A 14,401-nucleotide genomic window follows, 5' to 3' on the forward strand; every position below is an offset into this window, starting at 1 on the left:
AAGACACTCGGCAGTGCTGGGAGGCTATGGGTCGGACAGGGAGGGAGAGAGAGATGGGTTAATCAGGAGCTGCTCTCTGGGGAAGATTGCCCAGACCCTGACTGACGCCTGACATTGATTAATCGATACTCCATCCTTGTGTTTAACAAGTGTTCCATCCAAGAAGTCTTCTGTAATATTTAACTTCACTTCCTTCACCTTCAATTTATGCACATTTCTTGTGTTCTCTCTTCAAGAGAGCTAGACAGAAAGCCAGTAGCAAAGCACTTTATATTCATATATCTAAAGAGGTTTTTTTGTTTGTGTTTTTGGTGTGTGTGTTTTTTGGGGTCATACTTTGGTCTCCTCCAGACTAAGGAAAAACAAACAGGTTCTTAAAGTAATCATTTCTCAAAAGGTTTATTTCATTTGACTGCTTAATAATTAATAAGCTTTGATACTGTGCTCTAAGTGTTTACTTTTTGGAAAGAAGCTTAATAATTTTGACAATGATGTGGAAAGAATTATTTGGTTTCTATTTCAGAACAGAATTTTGGCTCCAAAGCCCCAAAGAGAATCCTGTTAAACTAAGAACTTTGTAAAGTAACATGAACGTTAGGATTACTGAGTTTATTGGCGCGAGCAATAGCATTTATCCATATTAATCCTACTCATAAATCATACTTTTCATTATTGCGTTTTACTTTTTTGACAGGTACAAAGTTAGCGCCTGTTTCTCTATAATAGTATGACAATATACTTTGAAGATTTTGGATAAGTTTCTAAAACCTCAGCGTGTTTCACGAAGACCTCTATTTCTTTTCTCTGCGGTTGACGCTCCTTTTTTGCGCCCCATATGCACTGTGCAGAAATTGATCTGCAGCACATGTGGAGTCTCCAAGGGTATAGTTAAATTTAGTAATTTTATTACTAACTGTGAAGTTAATCTGCACTGTATGTGTTCTTTACCCCAGGAAACTGAAGTAGCAGTTCAAGCTAAGCAGCCGGATGTGGAAGGGATTTTGTCTAAAGGGCAGCATTTGTACAAGGAAAAACCAGCCACCCAGCCAGCGAAGGTAATGTGCAAAGGAAGCGACCTCTAGCCATCCCCGTTACCTCGTAATGGCTTGTGCTTTCCCTGGTGTCCACTCCCCATTGACCTGGTCCGTTTATAATCAATGAAATAACTTGTAAAGAAACATTGGCCGGACTGCAAGAGCAGAGGCAGAGCTGTCTTTTTGATCAACATATCCTATTTATATATTGTGATCTTAAGGCTATTAACGAGTCATCGCATTAAAGGACTCATTTCTGTCCTGGTGCGCTGCCATCGGTACAAAAAGTAGTCCCACCTTCAAGGTAGATTAAATTCTTTGAGGCCTTATTGCTTGGCTTGCCGGCCTCGATGCTTTTCATATCATTCGGCTTCATTCAAATCAAGCTACTGCATCATACTGTCTGTCACCAACAGCTGTAAAGAATCACAATATGGTCTGTGACCTTTCTTTCCTCTGTTGTTCTTTCCTGTGAAAAAGGAATCGGCATTTGGGAGTCAGCACTTTATTGGGTCAAGAAGTTTTAGTGAAATGCCATGTAATCGCGTCTCTCTTTGGCAAAAAAAAAAAAAGGCGGGCCGCCGGGGCGAAAGCTTTCCACTCCTTTCCTTTCCCCGGGCGCATGCTGAAGTCTAGGACAAGTTTATTCCTAGGCTATTACATGAGGAGAGGGATGGGAAGCCAGCTCAGTTTTCAAAAATAGCTAATCAATGGCTTCCATTTGCAAATGAGAGTCCTGTGATAAATAGGCGTTAGGTGTGGGTTACCTTATTTTCTGTACCTGACGAAAATGATAATGGCTCCCATTATGATGAAGGTTCCCGTGAGCCTGTAATGGTGGCTGTTTATTGATCAGGCCTGGTTTCTCTAGCTAATGTTGCCGGCTAAGATTTAGTGAGCCTCCCCCTCATGTTTAAAACCGCTCTCAAACAGCGCAGGTCAATAACCTCATTATACAGGCCTAGTTTGTCCTTGCAGGCATTACCATGACTTCGACTCTGTCTCTAAGGTCACCGCTTACACTTGGCCCAAGCTTCATTTCAAGAACATTGGTTTTCCTTACAGTTTACAAGGAGCTTTTCCTTAGGTAAAGTTAAAGTTTTAGCCTCAACGTAATGTCCAAATACCAGATGCCCAAAGGCACCTGGTCCTCTAGAAATATCGAGAGACATTTATTGAGGAATACGTTGCCCCACTTCTGACATCTGAATGGCTAGTAATAATGCCCATCCAGTTCCACGCCTAGTATGATGATTTTCGTGATGTCACAATGTGTTGAGTATTTAGATTAGAGAGCCAGGGAAGGTTCTGAAGGCAGCAAATGTCAGGGTTTCTGTTGATCCTCTAAGCCACGCCAGTCCCCTAGCAGACGCCTTCCTTGGTTATCAGAGCGACGCCCGTGGCACGCCCTGAACCCCACGAATGGACCATTGTGGAGGTCGACTCTGTCTACAGTCGATTGATCCTCAGAGACCTTATGCAGGGTTTGGTACAGCTGTTTCAGATCGCAAATGTGCACTTAAATTGGCTCCTACTTTTGAACCTTTGTAAAAGAAAAAGAAAACCGAGGGGAAAGTCTTAATTGACAGTCAATGAGAACATTTTTTTCATTTAATTTTAATTATTTTTACTAAATTCATTGGGATGGCATTGGTTAATAAAATTACATAGGTTTCAGGTGTACAGTTCTATAATACATCATCTGTGTATTGTATTGTGTGTTCACCACCCCAAATCAAGTCTCCTTCCATCACCACTTAGCCCCCCTTTACCCTCTCCTACCCCCCTTTCCCTCTGGTCATCTCCACACTGTTGTCTGTGTCTAAGAGTTTCTTTGCCTTAATCTCTTCCCCCTTTTCACCCAGCCCCCCAACCCCCTTCCCTCTGACAGCTGTCAGCCTGCTCTCTATCTGTGAGTCTGTTTCTATTTTGTTAGTTTATTTTATTCATTAGATTCCACACATGACTGAAATCCTATGGTATTTGCCTTCCTCTGACTGGCATATTTTGTTTTCACTGGATGTAAGAAGCCAAGCAGTTGATGCTAATTTATCACGCCCCCATCCATGCCCTCAACTCCTGGGCCACTTAAGATCCGGGATCTGCCACATCTGGGCATCCCTGCCTTCTGCTGCCCCGTTCATGGTGTAAAGGGGGGACTGTCTATCTGAAATCAAAGGAAGAGCAAGGAGGTGTGAACCTTCCCTCTTTCATATCCCTTAAAACCACTTTGCAGAGCCAGAGCTCTTCTTCCCATTCCCTCCTTCCCCATTTCCTCTCAAGTCAGCTCATTTGGGAGAAGCAAAACTAAGTAAAAGTCATTCGTGTTCTACCCTTTATCCCTTGGGCTTGGAGAAGATGAAACACACCAAGTCGATAGTGACAAACGGGCAACATTGATGTTGGGGGATGTGCAGAAATAGTTGATTCACCTGTGACCTCTGCTGCAGGCCATGGCCTTGGAAACACCTGAAAATTAGCTGGAGCTTGCGGTAGCGTGAAACACTCGAGGTTCAAACATGGCCTGATAGTTCAGACCATGGAACCCAGCAATACACGGCTGCAAGCTGCGGGGACGATTTAAATCTCTGCATGGGTTAAAAGAAAAATTCTTTTTAAAGGTTAGGGATGATTTTCTGAAGAGTGACCCATTTTTCTGATAGTGCATAAACAAAGCCTGCTTTCAACTTTAATTTGTTATACCAAAACGTTTAAATTGTGCTACCTAATGCCTTTTCCCCTTAACTGTCAGGTTTCTCACTGCTTAATAGGAGGGAAAAGGGTCCCAATAGCCTGCAATACATTTTCATGACAGAATTATTTTTGTGGTGGGGGGGATAGGTACATTTAGAAACTATAATAATTATTAAGAAGAAAGCAATGTTCTCAAAAAAGAAAATTAAAATCCCTCTTGTGATGTATATAAGATGGAGTATTTAAATGGATAATTGGTATGTCCACTGCTTGCAGACATTTTAATTAAGGACACATCAGAGAATGATTCTGTTTCTCAGGAAATTAACTGCCTATTGGCAGATCCACACTCTGCATAACACAGCCTGTCTGTTCAGCTCCCGCGCTCACCTGCCAAGCTGACTCCTGGTCGGGGCTGTGCTCACCTAGGCTCAATTTTTTCCTTTTATCTTCACTTCATCGACTTCTCTAGGATTTCTTTAATTTTCAAAGATGGTAAAATCTTAGAATAGTATGATCAAAGATATAAGCATCTTTGTTATGCTTTCCCTTTCCTCTCTCCTCCTCTCTCTCTCCTCTCTCTCTCTTCCTCTCCCTGACTCCCCCGCTTTCCCTCCCTCCCCCCTCACATATACACACACTGTTATCTCATTTGATTTGTAAATTGTTCCTTCATCTTCCAGAATTGTTGGAGATGTGTTGCATAAGTTAAATTGTTTAACATTTAAGTTATATCTTTGGTAATAATATTTTACAATAATGCTATTGATGAAATCATTATATTTCATTTTCTACAGATCAATGACTAGGTCCTCACTAGCACCCAGTTTTGCAGTTAAAAAGCAACAAAAACAACTGTCTTGAGTAGCAACACTATTGACAAATATAAAAAAATTAAGCCATTTGTTATTTGAATTTAAATTTTTTTTTAACTCTGTTTTGAACTTACGCATTTAGATGACATTTTCTTCTATTATTAGTCATTCTTTAAATTGGGACACTACTCTGTTAAATGTTTAACAGATATAAGCATTTCAAAATACTTGTATATATTAGAGCTGAGAGCATTAATGACATTTTTAATGTCTTTGTTCCTTGCTGAAGTGATAAGATGAAACCAGCTGGTTTGCCTTGCTAACTTTTGAGGTTATTAAAAAAATAACTGCTAACATGAACCTAATAATGTATTTTATTACTGCTCTTGAATTCTTTTTAAAGGCAATAGAAAAAATAAGGTGTTAGGAGCCTTGTGCATTAGGCCAAAGGGCTCCACCCCAACCTTTAATACAAAGTAATTGCTGGAGACAAATGGTCAAGAGAACAGTTATAATCTTCCAGGCATCATGTCCTCAGATATAAGCTGCGACATGACAGCATCATTAGTCATTTTCAATTACAGTCAATCACAACCAGGGATGTAATGTATCATTTTCCCAGCTCTTTTGTTGTTAATTAACTAGATTAAGCTGTTGTGTGTTTTTTCTCCCACCGAATTTGTTCTACTGCCAACATCAACATTTGAACATTTCTAAGAATTTCCTTAGGGTTTTGTTTTCTTTTTATTTTGCCTGATCTTTTTGCTATATTACTCACAACTGAAGTTCATCTGAAGATTTATATATGATATAACAGGTCAAGCGCTATCTACTTGGTCAAAGGGTTGCCTAATTAAATATTATAATTATCACAACATTTGAATTTTATAAATCCTCTGGCAGGCACACTATCTCATTTACCTGGTGCAGCTTATATTTTGGAACATCAGAAAGCAATAGAGAACAGACATAAATCTGTCCCCCCTACCTCCAAATGGGCAGGTCCATTTTAATTGACTCATTTGGTGAGCACAATTTCCATGTCAATGGTAATAGGAAATGCTGGGAAAAGAATTCTAGAAAGAGAATAAATATCAGAAAGAATTGATAATTTATTAACACATGAGTAGCAGAAATTCTTTTTTTTTTTTTTTAAATTCAAGCTAGCCTTACAACGGAGGGAAAAGTCTTAGCCACGAGAGGCTTAGTAATTGCTAATCATATATGCTTGACTCTAAGGAGAGCCCTCATCCTCCCACTGAGAAGATAAAATTTATAACAGATTTTTGAGCAACTTCTAGACATACACACTTAGGAATATGGATGAGATTGCCCGATGTTTAATTACATTTAATTTATTAATAGGACAGCATCTCTGTATCTGAAATCTCATATTTTATAAAAACACACTGATTAGAAATCTTGCGCTTGCCACATTGATATCTTATGGAATGAGTCCATTCACACTGATCATATGTACGCTTCACAATTCTAGAGCTCGCAGTGTTCCCAGTTATTTGCAATATGGCACCGGGCCCCTGTCTGATGCTGTTAAAATTCTCTCTCAATACTATTAGAGACATACCTGTCATCAGAAAGTTAGGATTACTTAGCTCACTGCCCAAGGGAGAGAGCTCTCCGGGAAGACTGTGGGCATCTCGGTTAAGAGGGTGCTGGGAAGAGCTGCTCCCTGCGTTTGGCTGGCTAGCAAATTCTAAGAATGAACTGGGGACATGGAGGCCATTTCAGGATTAGATGCTGTCAGGAAACAGTCAGTGTGCTGATCGGGCGTCTTAATTTTTACCTAGAAGGTGAGATTAAAGTAGGGCAGAGCTGTCACTGTTAAAGTAGTAGCAGTGCCTCATATTAGTCATTTTTCTGGTGGCAGAGTGGCCCGGTCTTCGTCTCATCCCAAGCACGGCCCTGGGGTGGCCCTCTCTCCGCTAGTGTATTTTCTGTGACTGTCTTACATTCAGTTGGGACCGTCACTGAGCTAGCTTAGCTAGCTGCCAGTTACCACTTGAATTTTTATCCCTAACCTCACTGCCCGCTCACAACATATTAGGAGAGGTAATCGTCATGTTTCTTAGGTATTTACTGTTTGTCACCCCAGCAGAATAACTTAGCGTTTTGCTTTTCATCTTCAAAGACTTGTTTGCGATGGCCTTTACCACTAGTGTGAGGTCATACCCTATCAATAATTGCTAATGATTTATCAACTTTCCTCACCTTTTTTTATTAACAAATTCTGTCAGAGGACTTTCACAAGCATCCCCAAAGTCGCATCTCTTGCAGTTATTTCAGGCTACTCTGCAACTTTGTTGTTCAGAGTAAAATGAGACACAAATTATAAAGCTCTGATATGAGCTGATACCTTTCTGAGGAGCTATTTGGGGATTGAGTCTCAATTTAGACTCACTCCGTAAGTAGCTCATGCTGGAACTGGGCAAGCATTTAAAAAATTTGAATTTCACCCCTGGTCCTCAACTGTATTAATTGCATTTCTAGAGACATGGATGTTTCAGTTACAATATTCACATATATATCTGTGTATATGCATCCATAGGTGGATTCATTTATTCATGTAACAGATATTCATTGCATGCCGAACATTGATACGAGAGAAAAATATAAGATGTTAAAATTTTGAAAATCCCCTGACACAAATAGAGTTTAAAAATATATCTCATTTTAAATGAAAAAAAGGAAGGCTATATTCAGAAATCATGTTTTTTGTAATTAATTTCTGCTCTTTTTTTCTAAATCAGTCAAAAGTGTTTATCGAACAGCCGCTATGTTCTCAGAATTCGTCGAGTATTGTGAAGCGTCTAGAGAACTTTAGGGCATGATACACACTACTAAGGACCTTAATGCCACTTGGCTTTAATATCCTACTTCAGTGGGCATATTAATAATGTAAGAGTTACATTTTGATTGGGTTTGGCTTCACCACTCACTATTCATTGACTGTTTCTCTAGGGATCTCCTCTTTTCTATAAATCCAAACTTACTCTTGAATGAAAATATTTGACTTTCAATAGAGTTCCAGTCAAGGTTCTTTTAGCCGCAAAGAACAGTCACTCTTACACTAGCAAAATCGGGGGTTTTATCGTGAAATACGGAGCATCTCAATGATCCTAAGAAAAAGGCTCACATTGTATATTATAATAGAATTGGGAACCAGAATTGCCTGATATAATTGTCTTAACACTTAATGACCATTTCCAAGCAAATTATATACAGTAGAAAATAATGCTCAGCTGCAAAAGTCCCCTATCATGAAACTAAGTTTGCCATTTAAAAAAAATTATCTCAAAACATTCTCCTTTTGGGTAAAATATGAATCCACTCTGATTGTTACATTTGAGCTTTGGTGAGGAAAGGCGGGGATCTGCAATTTACTTAGCATTTTCCAAGGTGTTTTATTTTTCCTATATTTAAATGTTTAGCAGATACTTTATTTTTTAAATATTTTTTTGTTTTTTAATTACAGTTGACGTACAATATTATATTAGTTTCAGGTGTACAGCATAGTGATTAGACATTTAGATAACATCTGAAGTGATCATCCCAATAAATCTAGTACCCATCTGGCACCATACATAGTTATTACATTATTATTGGCTATATCCCATGACTATTTCATAACTTACATCCCTTTGAGAGTTTTGTAACTATTGTGACTATATCCCCTAAGCTGTACTTTACACCCCTGTGACTGTTTCACCCAGCCCTTCAAACCCCCTTCCATCTGGAGACCACCAGTTTGTTCTCTGTATCTTTGAGTTTGTTTCTGTTTTGTTTATTTGTTTATTTAATTAGATTCCACATATAAATAAAATCATAGTCAAAGTTTTAAAATTCTGGAAATCTGATCAAAAATATTACTTGGTAACTATTATCCCACTGATTTTATATTTAAAGATGTTGGAATTTAGACAGATGTTTGGTTCCCTTAAATTTGAGTAAAAGCTTATTGACATGATTGGCAAGTCATTACCTTTTAAAGGGTTTTATTGAGCACTGCTTAAAGTTTATTACGTGAAGAATGCTGCATTCGTTGCTGTAGCCAAAAATTTTTGCCACCTGAAAGAACTCTACAGCCTAACAGAAAATATGTGAAAATAGAAAATATGGGCTCATGCTAGAGGACCCAAAAGGAAAACCAAACCAAGCAAAAAGGGTATCCCATAATACATAAATAATCAGTTCCAACTCTCAAGTACACCAGATGCTTGAAGAAGTAGTAAGACTGTTTTTGTGACCACCTGAATGAAGACCTATAGCCACTTTATGTGGAGTAATCTGCTAATAATTAGGAAAGACTGGCAAATAATTCAGTTCTGAGCTTATCGCATTTTTGACATTCTGCAGTATCCTCAGATGTTTGTGGTACATTCAGAGTACCACTTAATTTTTAAAATCTCTACTTTTGAAATTGTAATAATACCCCATTTACCCAGCTGGAAATAACAGTGGACCAGATAACATTAAAATAAATGAATGGCCTGTTCAGAATTTAGGTATTAAGAAAGGAAATTAAATATATAAACATGGTATTTTTCAGGATAACCAAAATATTTTAACTATTTTAGTGAGCACGTCTATTACTATCTTCTGATTTGCTTCTTTAAGCAGTGCATAATAACTGACCAACAATGTTATACCGCTTTACAGTTCACAGACTCCTTTTCACATAAAAGATCTCATTTAGTTTCTCCAACAGGACTGTGAGTTAGGTGGTGGTGTTATATCCATGTTTCAAGGGTGATAAATCCAAGTGAGCTCTCTGATTTGGCCGTGACCACGCAACCAGCAGTAATGAGTGAGGGCTGAAATCCAGGGCCCCTCCTTCTGAAACACAATGTAATTTCAACGTTTCTTCATTTGAAGGGGCGTCATTAATTATTTGTTTTGTTTTGTTACAAAGTGATGCACGTGGACTATGAAGTTCAATACAGGCCACTGTTTCTTCAACAGTTGAGATCCAGATGAAGCAGTTAATTTGCTTCTAGAAGCCAGGCTGTAAGATAAATATGCCCCTTTAAACATGAGAATCAAGCTCAGGGAGATGCTTGCACCGTGAGAAGAAAGTGGAACCTCAGCCCACTGGAGGAACAGCAGACTAGGGTCTCTCCTTCCCACTCACTCTGGGGCCGTATGCCCACTTATTAGAATAGTAGGCAGATCCCAGCAGTGTTTAGATCGATCTCTAATCGGTCAGTCTCTCTCTCTCCCCCCCCCCACAGAAGTTAACTGGTGTATGATGACACGTCACCATATATTGTGCTGTTGTCCCTTCAATAAATGACCAAGATCACTCCATTTTCTAGTTACCTACTTCTGTGTTTATTGTCTTCTCCCTGTTATCTCTTACTACCCTTTGTTATCCCATGGTTACTATTTAGTTACTCTTACTATTTGTCCTTGGGAAGTCACAGCAACTTTGCAGGAGAATCAAGAGACCAAATATACATTAATCCACTAGCTTTTTATACTATTTAATTCTAAGCGTGCAGCTCTGATGTCAGAATGGATGAATATCTTCCACATGTTACAAGTTTCAGTGGGAGTTTTCAACACTGATCAGAGGCATTTTTGTTGGCGTTTCGATTCAAGGCTTATGTTTTAATAAATAAAAAGAATTATATTCATTGATGTGATGGTGAATGTTTAACAGCGGGCACTCCGGGGAAAAATTTAAAAGCCCCTATTTGACATGATGTTAGTTTAGATACAATAGACATAAATAATCTCAAAAGCACAGATGACAGTTAAATTAGGACATGATGAATTTTTAGTATTTATTTCCTTGGCAGCTTTTCTCAAATAGAATTAAGTCCTGTAGAAAATGATTTGAGGGTGTATTTTCTTATTTTTGTCAAGGATGGTGCATATCTAGTCCATTGTAGATGTTTAGGTAACTCATTAGGTACAACGGATGCCTTAGACTTTGGTCTAAGCATCAGCATCAACTGGAAAATGGTTAGAAAAGCCAATTCTTGGGCCCCACCCAAGACCTACTGAATTTAGAACTGGAGCTGGGACCCAGCTATCACTGATTTAACAGGGCCTGTAGGTGATCCTGATGAACCCAAAGTATAAGAGCCACTGCTCTGGGACACTGAATTTAATAGCCCTACCCCTATGCATTGAGAAGGTTTGCCGTAGGACCTTAAGTCCTCTGCTTCCAGCCAATGGAAAAGGAAGGAAAGGGTGCAGAATTTTCACTCATTTTGTAAAAGCCTCAGCCCAGAACTGACAGATAATTCTGCTCACATTCTATTAACAATAAGTACAGTAGTCTCCCCTTATCCACTGTTTCGGTTTTCTCTGTTTCAGTTACCCATGGTCAGCCACGATCTGAAAATACTAAATGGAAAATTCCAGAGATAAACAATTCAGAAGTTTTAAATTGTGTGCTCTTCTGAGTAACGTGAGGAAATCTCACACCTTCCTGTTCTGTCCTGCCTGGGACATGAATCATCCCTTTGTCTAGTGTCTCCATGCTGTAGACACTTACTCACTTAGTAGCTGTTGGTTATCAGATTGACTGTCACAGTATTGCAGTGTTCTGTTCAAATTACCCTTATTTAAAAAAAATAAAAAATAAAATAAAAAATCACCCTTCTTTTACTTAATGACCCCAAAGCCATTCACACAACTTTCATTACAACATATTGTTATAATTATTCTATTTTATTATTAGTTATTCTTGTTAGTCTCTTACTGCACCTAATTTATAAATTAAACTTTATCATGGATATATATGGGCAGTAAGGAAAAAACATAGTATATATAAGGTTTGGTACTATCCAAGGTTTCAGGCATCCACTGGGGGTCTTGGAGTACATCTCCCACAGATAAGGGGGCTTACTGTAATCATATGGCTACCCAGTGATGTATTGGAGCCAGCTTGTATCTGCTCATATGAGCCTATTATCAAATTTTCAGGCATTTTTGGGAGCCACTTGACATTATCTTGGGAACTTAAAAGTGGCTATGGGGAGTTTTTACACCACAGAAATAGGCAAACACTAAAATCAGGGCCTTTTTCCCATCATCCCAAGATAGCCCATTGTAAACATATACCAGCACACCACTGACCTCTACAGGCTTAGCTGACTCCACTGGGAGCTCTGCAGCTGAAATGGCCCTTCAAAATTCTACTACTTTGAGCCCCACTGACTGAGCCTCTGTACCCTCACCCTGATCAGTCATTGAATGAGGGTTGCCCTGGGAAGGGTATGCCCTTGGGTAAGGAAGCTCTGTGCAGCTAGGACAGTCCCTGAAGGGACTGACAGTGAAGGATGTCTACTAACATCTCTTCCACCATGGGGGGTAAGAATCCATCCTCGAAGTGGATTCTGAGTGGCATATCTTCATGTATACCACACCCCCGCCCTCCTTCCAAGAGATCCTAATATAATTGAGCTGGGGTGAGCCAGGACATTAGTATATTTTAAATGTTCTCTGGATAATTGTCATATGCAGCCACACTAGATACTATTTAAAAGAGTCAAGCCGCCCAGCTGGGCGTGGCTCAGTGGTTGAGCATCGATCTAGGATCCAGGAGATCGCGGTTTGATCCCCGATCAGGGCACATGCCCGGGTTTCGGGCTCCATCCCCAGCAGGGGGCGCGCAGGAGGCAACCGATCAATGACTCACTCATCATTGATGTTTCTCTCTCTCTCTCTCTGTCCCTGTCCCTCTCCCTTCCTCCCTCTGAAATTAATAAAGATATATTTTTTTAAAAAATTAAGCTGGTTGCTGAAATGACACTATTTTTTGGTGGTTTGTTTGTTTTGCTTTTATTAATGTTTGTACTCTACCTCCTTTAAATGAATTTGTGCCTGGAGCAAAAGCCTGTATGCAGCAAACAATTGATAAATATTTCTAGGGTGGTTGGCTAAAATAATTATGATAACTTTGAAAGGAATTTTACCCAGAATAATTAATTTACAAGTCAAATGCAATAGAAATACAATAATGTATTCACAAAATGAATTGATAACTTCATGAATTAAGTTATCTTCAAGATGTTAATCAAATAAATCACATGTATGCTTTTCTATTAAAGAGGAAGTTAGAAGATCTGAGCTCTGAGTGGAAGGCGGTAACCCAGTTACTTCAAGAGCTGAGGGCAAAGCAGCCTGGCCCAGCCCCTGGCCTGGCCACTGTGGGAACCTGTAAGTATGCTGGATCAATTCTCTTTGGCTGTAGCCATTTGCTCGAAAGCACAACAGTGAGGCGATGTCTGGGTGAAAGGGGAAACTTGTTGTAATTCTGAAAACAGGAATAAACCTCTGTGTTATTTACTATACAAAATGCCTTAGAGTGGGTTCCTTGGCAATGGGCTCTGATTCAGTGTTGGACAACAAAAGTATATTGGAGTGTGTTTTCTAGATATATGCGTATGATAAAGAAAGGCACATGGGAGTAGACAGTGGAAGAGTCTGGAGGATGATTTGACTATGGCACAGGCGGATTCCATGGGCCGATCCCGTGGGAGCCTTAGAGCTGGGCTGGCTCTGCAGAGATGTACTGAACTGTAGGGAGAGGGCCTGGCCTTTGGATTCCTGACCCAGCTAGTCATTGCCCACCAGCTGCCAACAGAGAGGAAACAGAGACCTTCAAAGTGTTTTCTTGGTCCAAAGGCAATTGCTAGTTAAGGAACACCATTAACAACCAGTAATCCCAGCAGCAGGGATGGGTGCATTGTCCCTGAAAAGGGGTTAGGGAGGAGCACCAGAGTACCCCCTAGCTCTAATACATGAGGGTCCCACCAATGAATCCTGGATCATTTGGACCATATTCTTCAAATATGCCTGTACAAATTCCTGAGACCACAGAAACAGTCCTCCTAACCCCTCCCCTTGTCCCATTCCAAAACAATTTTAAGAGCCCTTTGATTTTTAGTTCCAGAAAAAGAAAAATGGACTATGACTACCACAAGCAGACATGGGGGAGGAATGTTACTTTGCTTAACTATAGTTTAATTTTTTGCTGCATATTTTCAGTTTTTTATTTCACTTTCTGTTCATTTGTTAGTAGAATATATGCATAAAATCTCATGGCAATGTTAACACTGGCTCAGGGGAAAGGAGCCAGAAAAATTCTTTGCTGTACCAGTCCTATAATTGGCAGGACTAAAAACATCTTTGTGTGGTTTTTGTTGTTGTTGTCGTTTTGCCTTGTCTAGTTTTCACAGATCAAGTAATTGAAGTATTAAAGCATGGTGACTGGTTCTTCAAGTAAAGTTGATTTTTATTTTATATCAAGTAGAAATGCGCCACACTGGAATGATCATACCCAGGGTAATTCGGTAGAACGCACAAGTAGTTCTTGTGTTAAGAGGCCATACAGTGTGGGGACAGTGTGTTTCATGTGCCCCTGGGGCTTCTGAACAGTCATCGGAGTTGAATTTAATGACATTAGAGACTTGAAAAAGATGTGCAAGCATTCCTTTTTTTAAAATCAATCTGGGACACTAAAATTGCTATATCAGGGTTTATATTCAACTAATTATACCGGGCTTATTTCTTTTTAGACCTGCACTTTTTGGTTCCTTCAGCACATATGCATAGTTTGTCTCTATATAATCATTTATTGGTATTTGTTCTCTTTCTGTCATATGTTCAGACTCTAACTCTGTAAAGAGATTGGATCCCAATGATTTGTCGATAAGCTTGTTGAACTCTGAACATAATTATGGGTTTATGCCCCATTTGAGCCACTTTACTCATGGTAGGCAGGATACAAAGCCAGAGCACAGTAGTCGGTTTCACCTGTAAAGTACTTAAATGTAACAGTCTTTCTAGTAGAAAATATATTCGAAATTCCAATTTTGATTTCCA

The 14,401-nt window shown here is 39.4% G+C and overlaps 1 protein-coding gene across 1 annotated transcript in view; it reads left to right on the forward strand.

Moving 5' to 3' along the window:
- Positions 1-14,401, forward strand: part of DMD (dystrophin) — a 1,831,916-nt gene that overhangs the window by 1,215,740 nt on the left and 601,775 nt on the right. The window contains exons 49-50 of the mRNA XM_087813416.1: positions 954-1,055; positions 12,625-12,733. Of these exons, the coding sequence (XP_087669542.1) occupies positions 954-1,055; positions 12,625-12,733 (211 nt within the window). The remainder of the gene's footprint in view (positions 1-953; positions 1,056-12,624; positions 12,734-14,401) is intronic.

This window comes from Miniopterus natalensis, chromosome X (assembly GCF_054644295.1).
Source record: "Miniopterus natalensis isolate mMinNat1 chromosome X, mMinNat1.hap1, whole genome shotgun sequence".
NCBI classification, from domain to species: Eukaryota; Metazoa; Chordata; class Mammalia; order Chiroptera; family Miniopteridae; genus Miniopterus; species Miniopterus natalensis.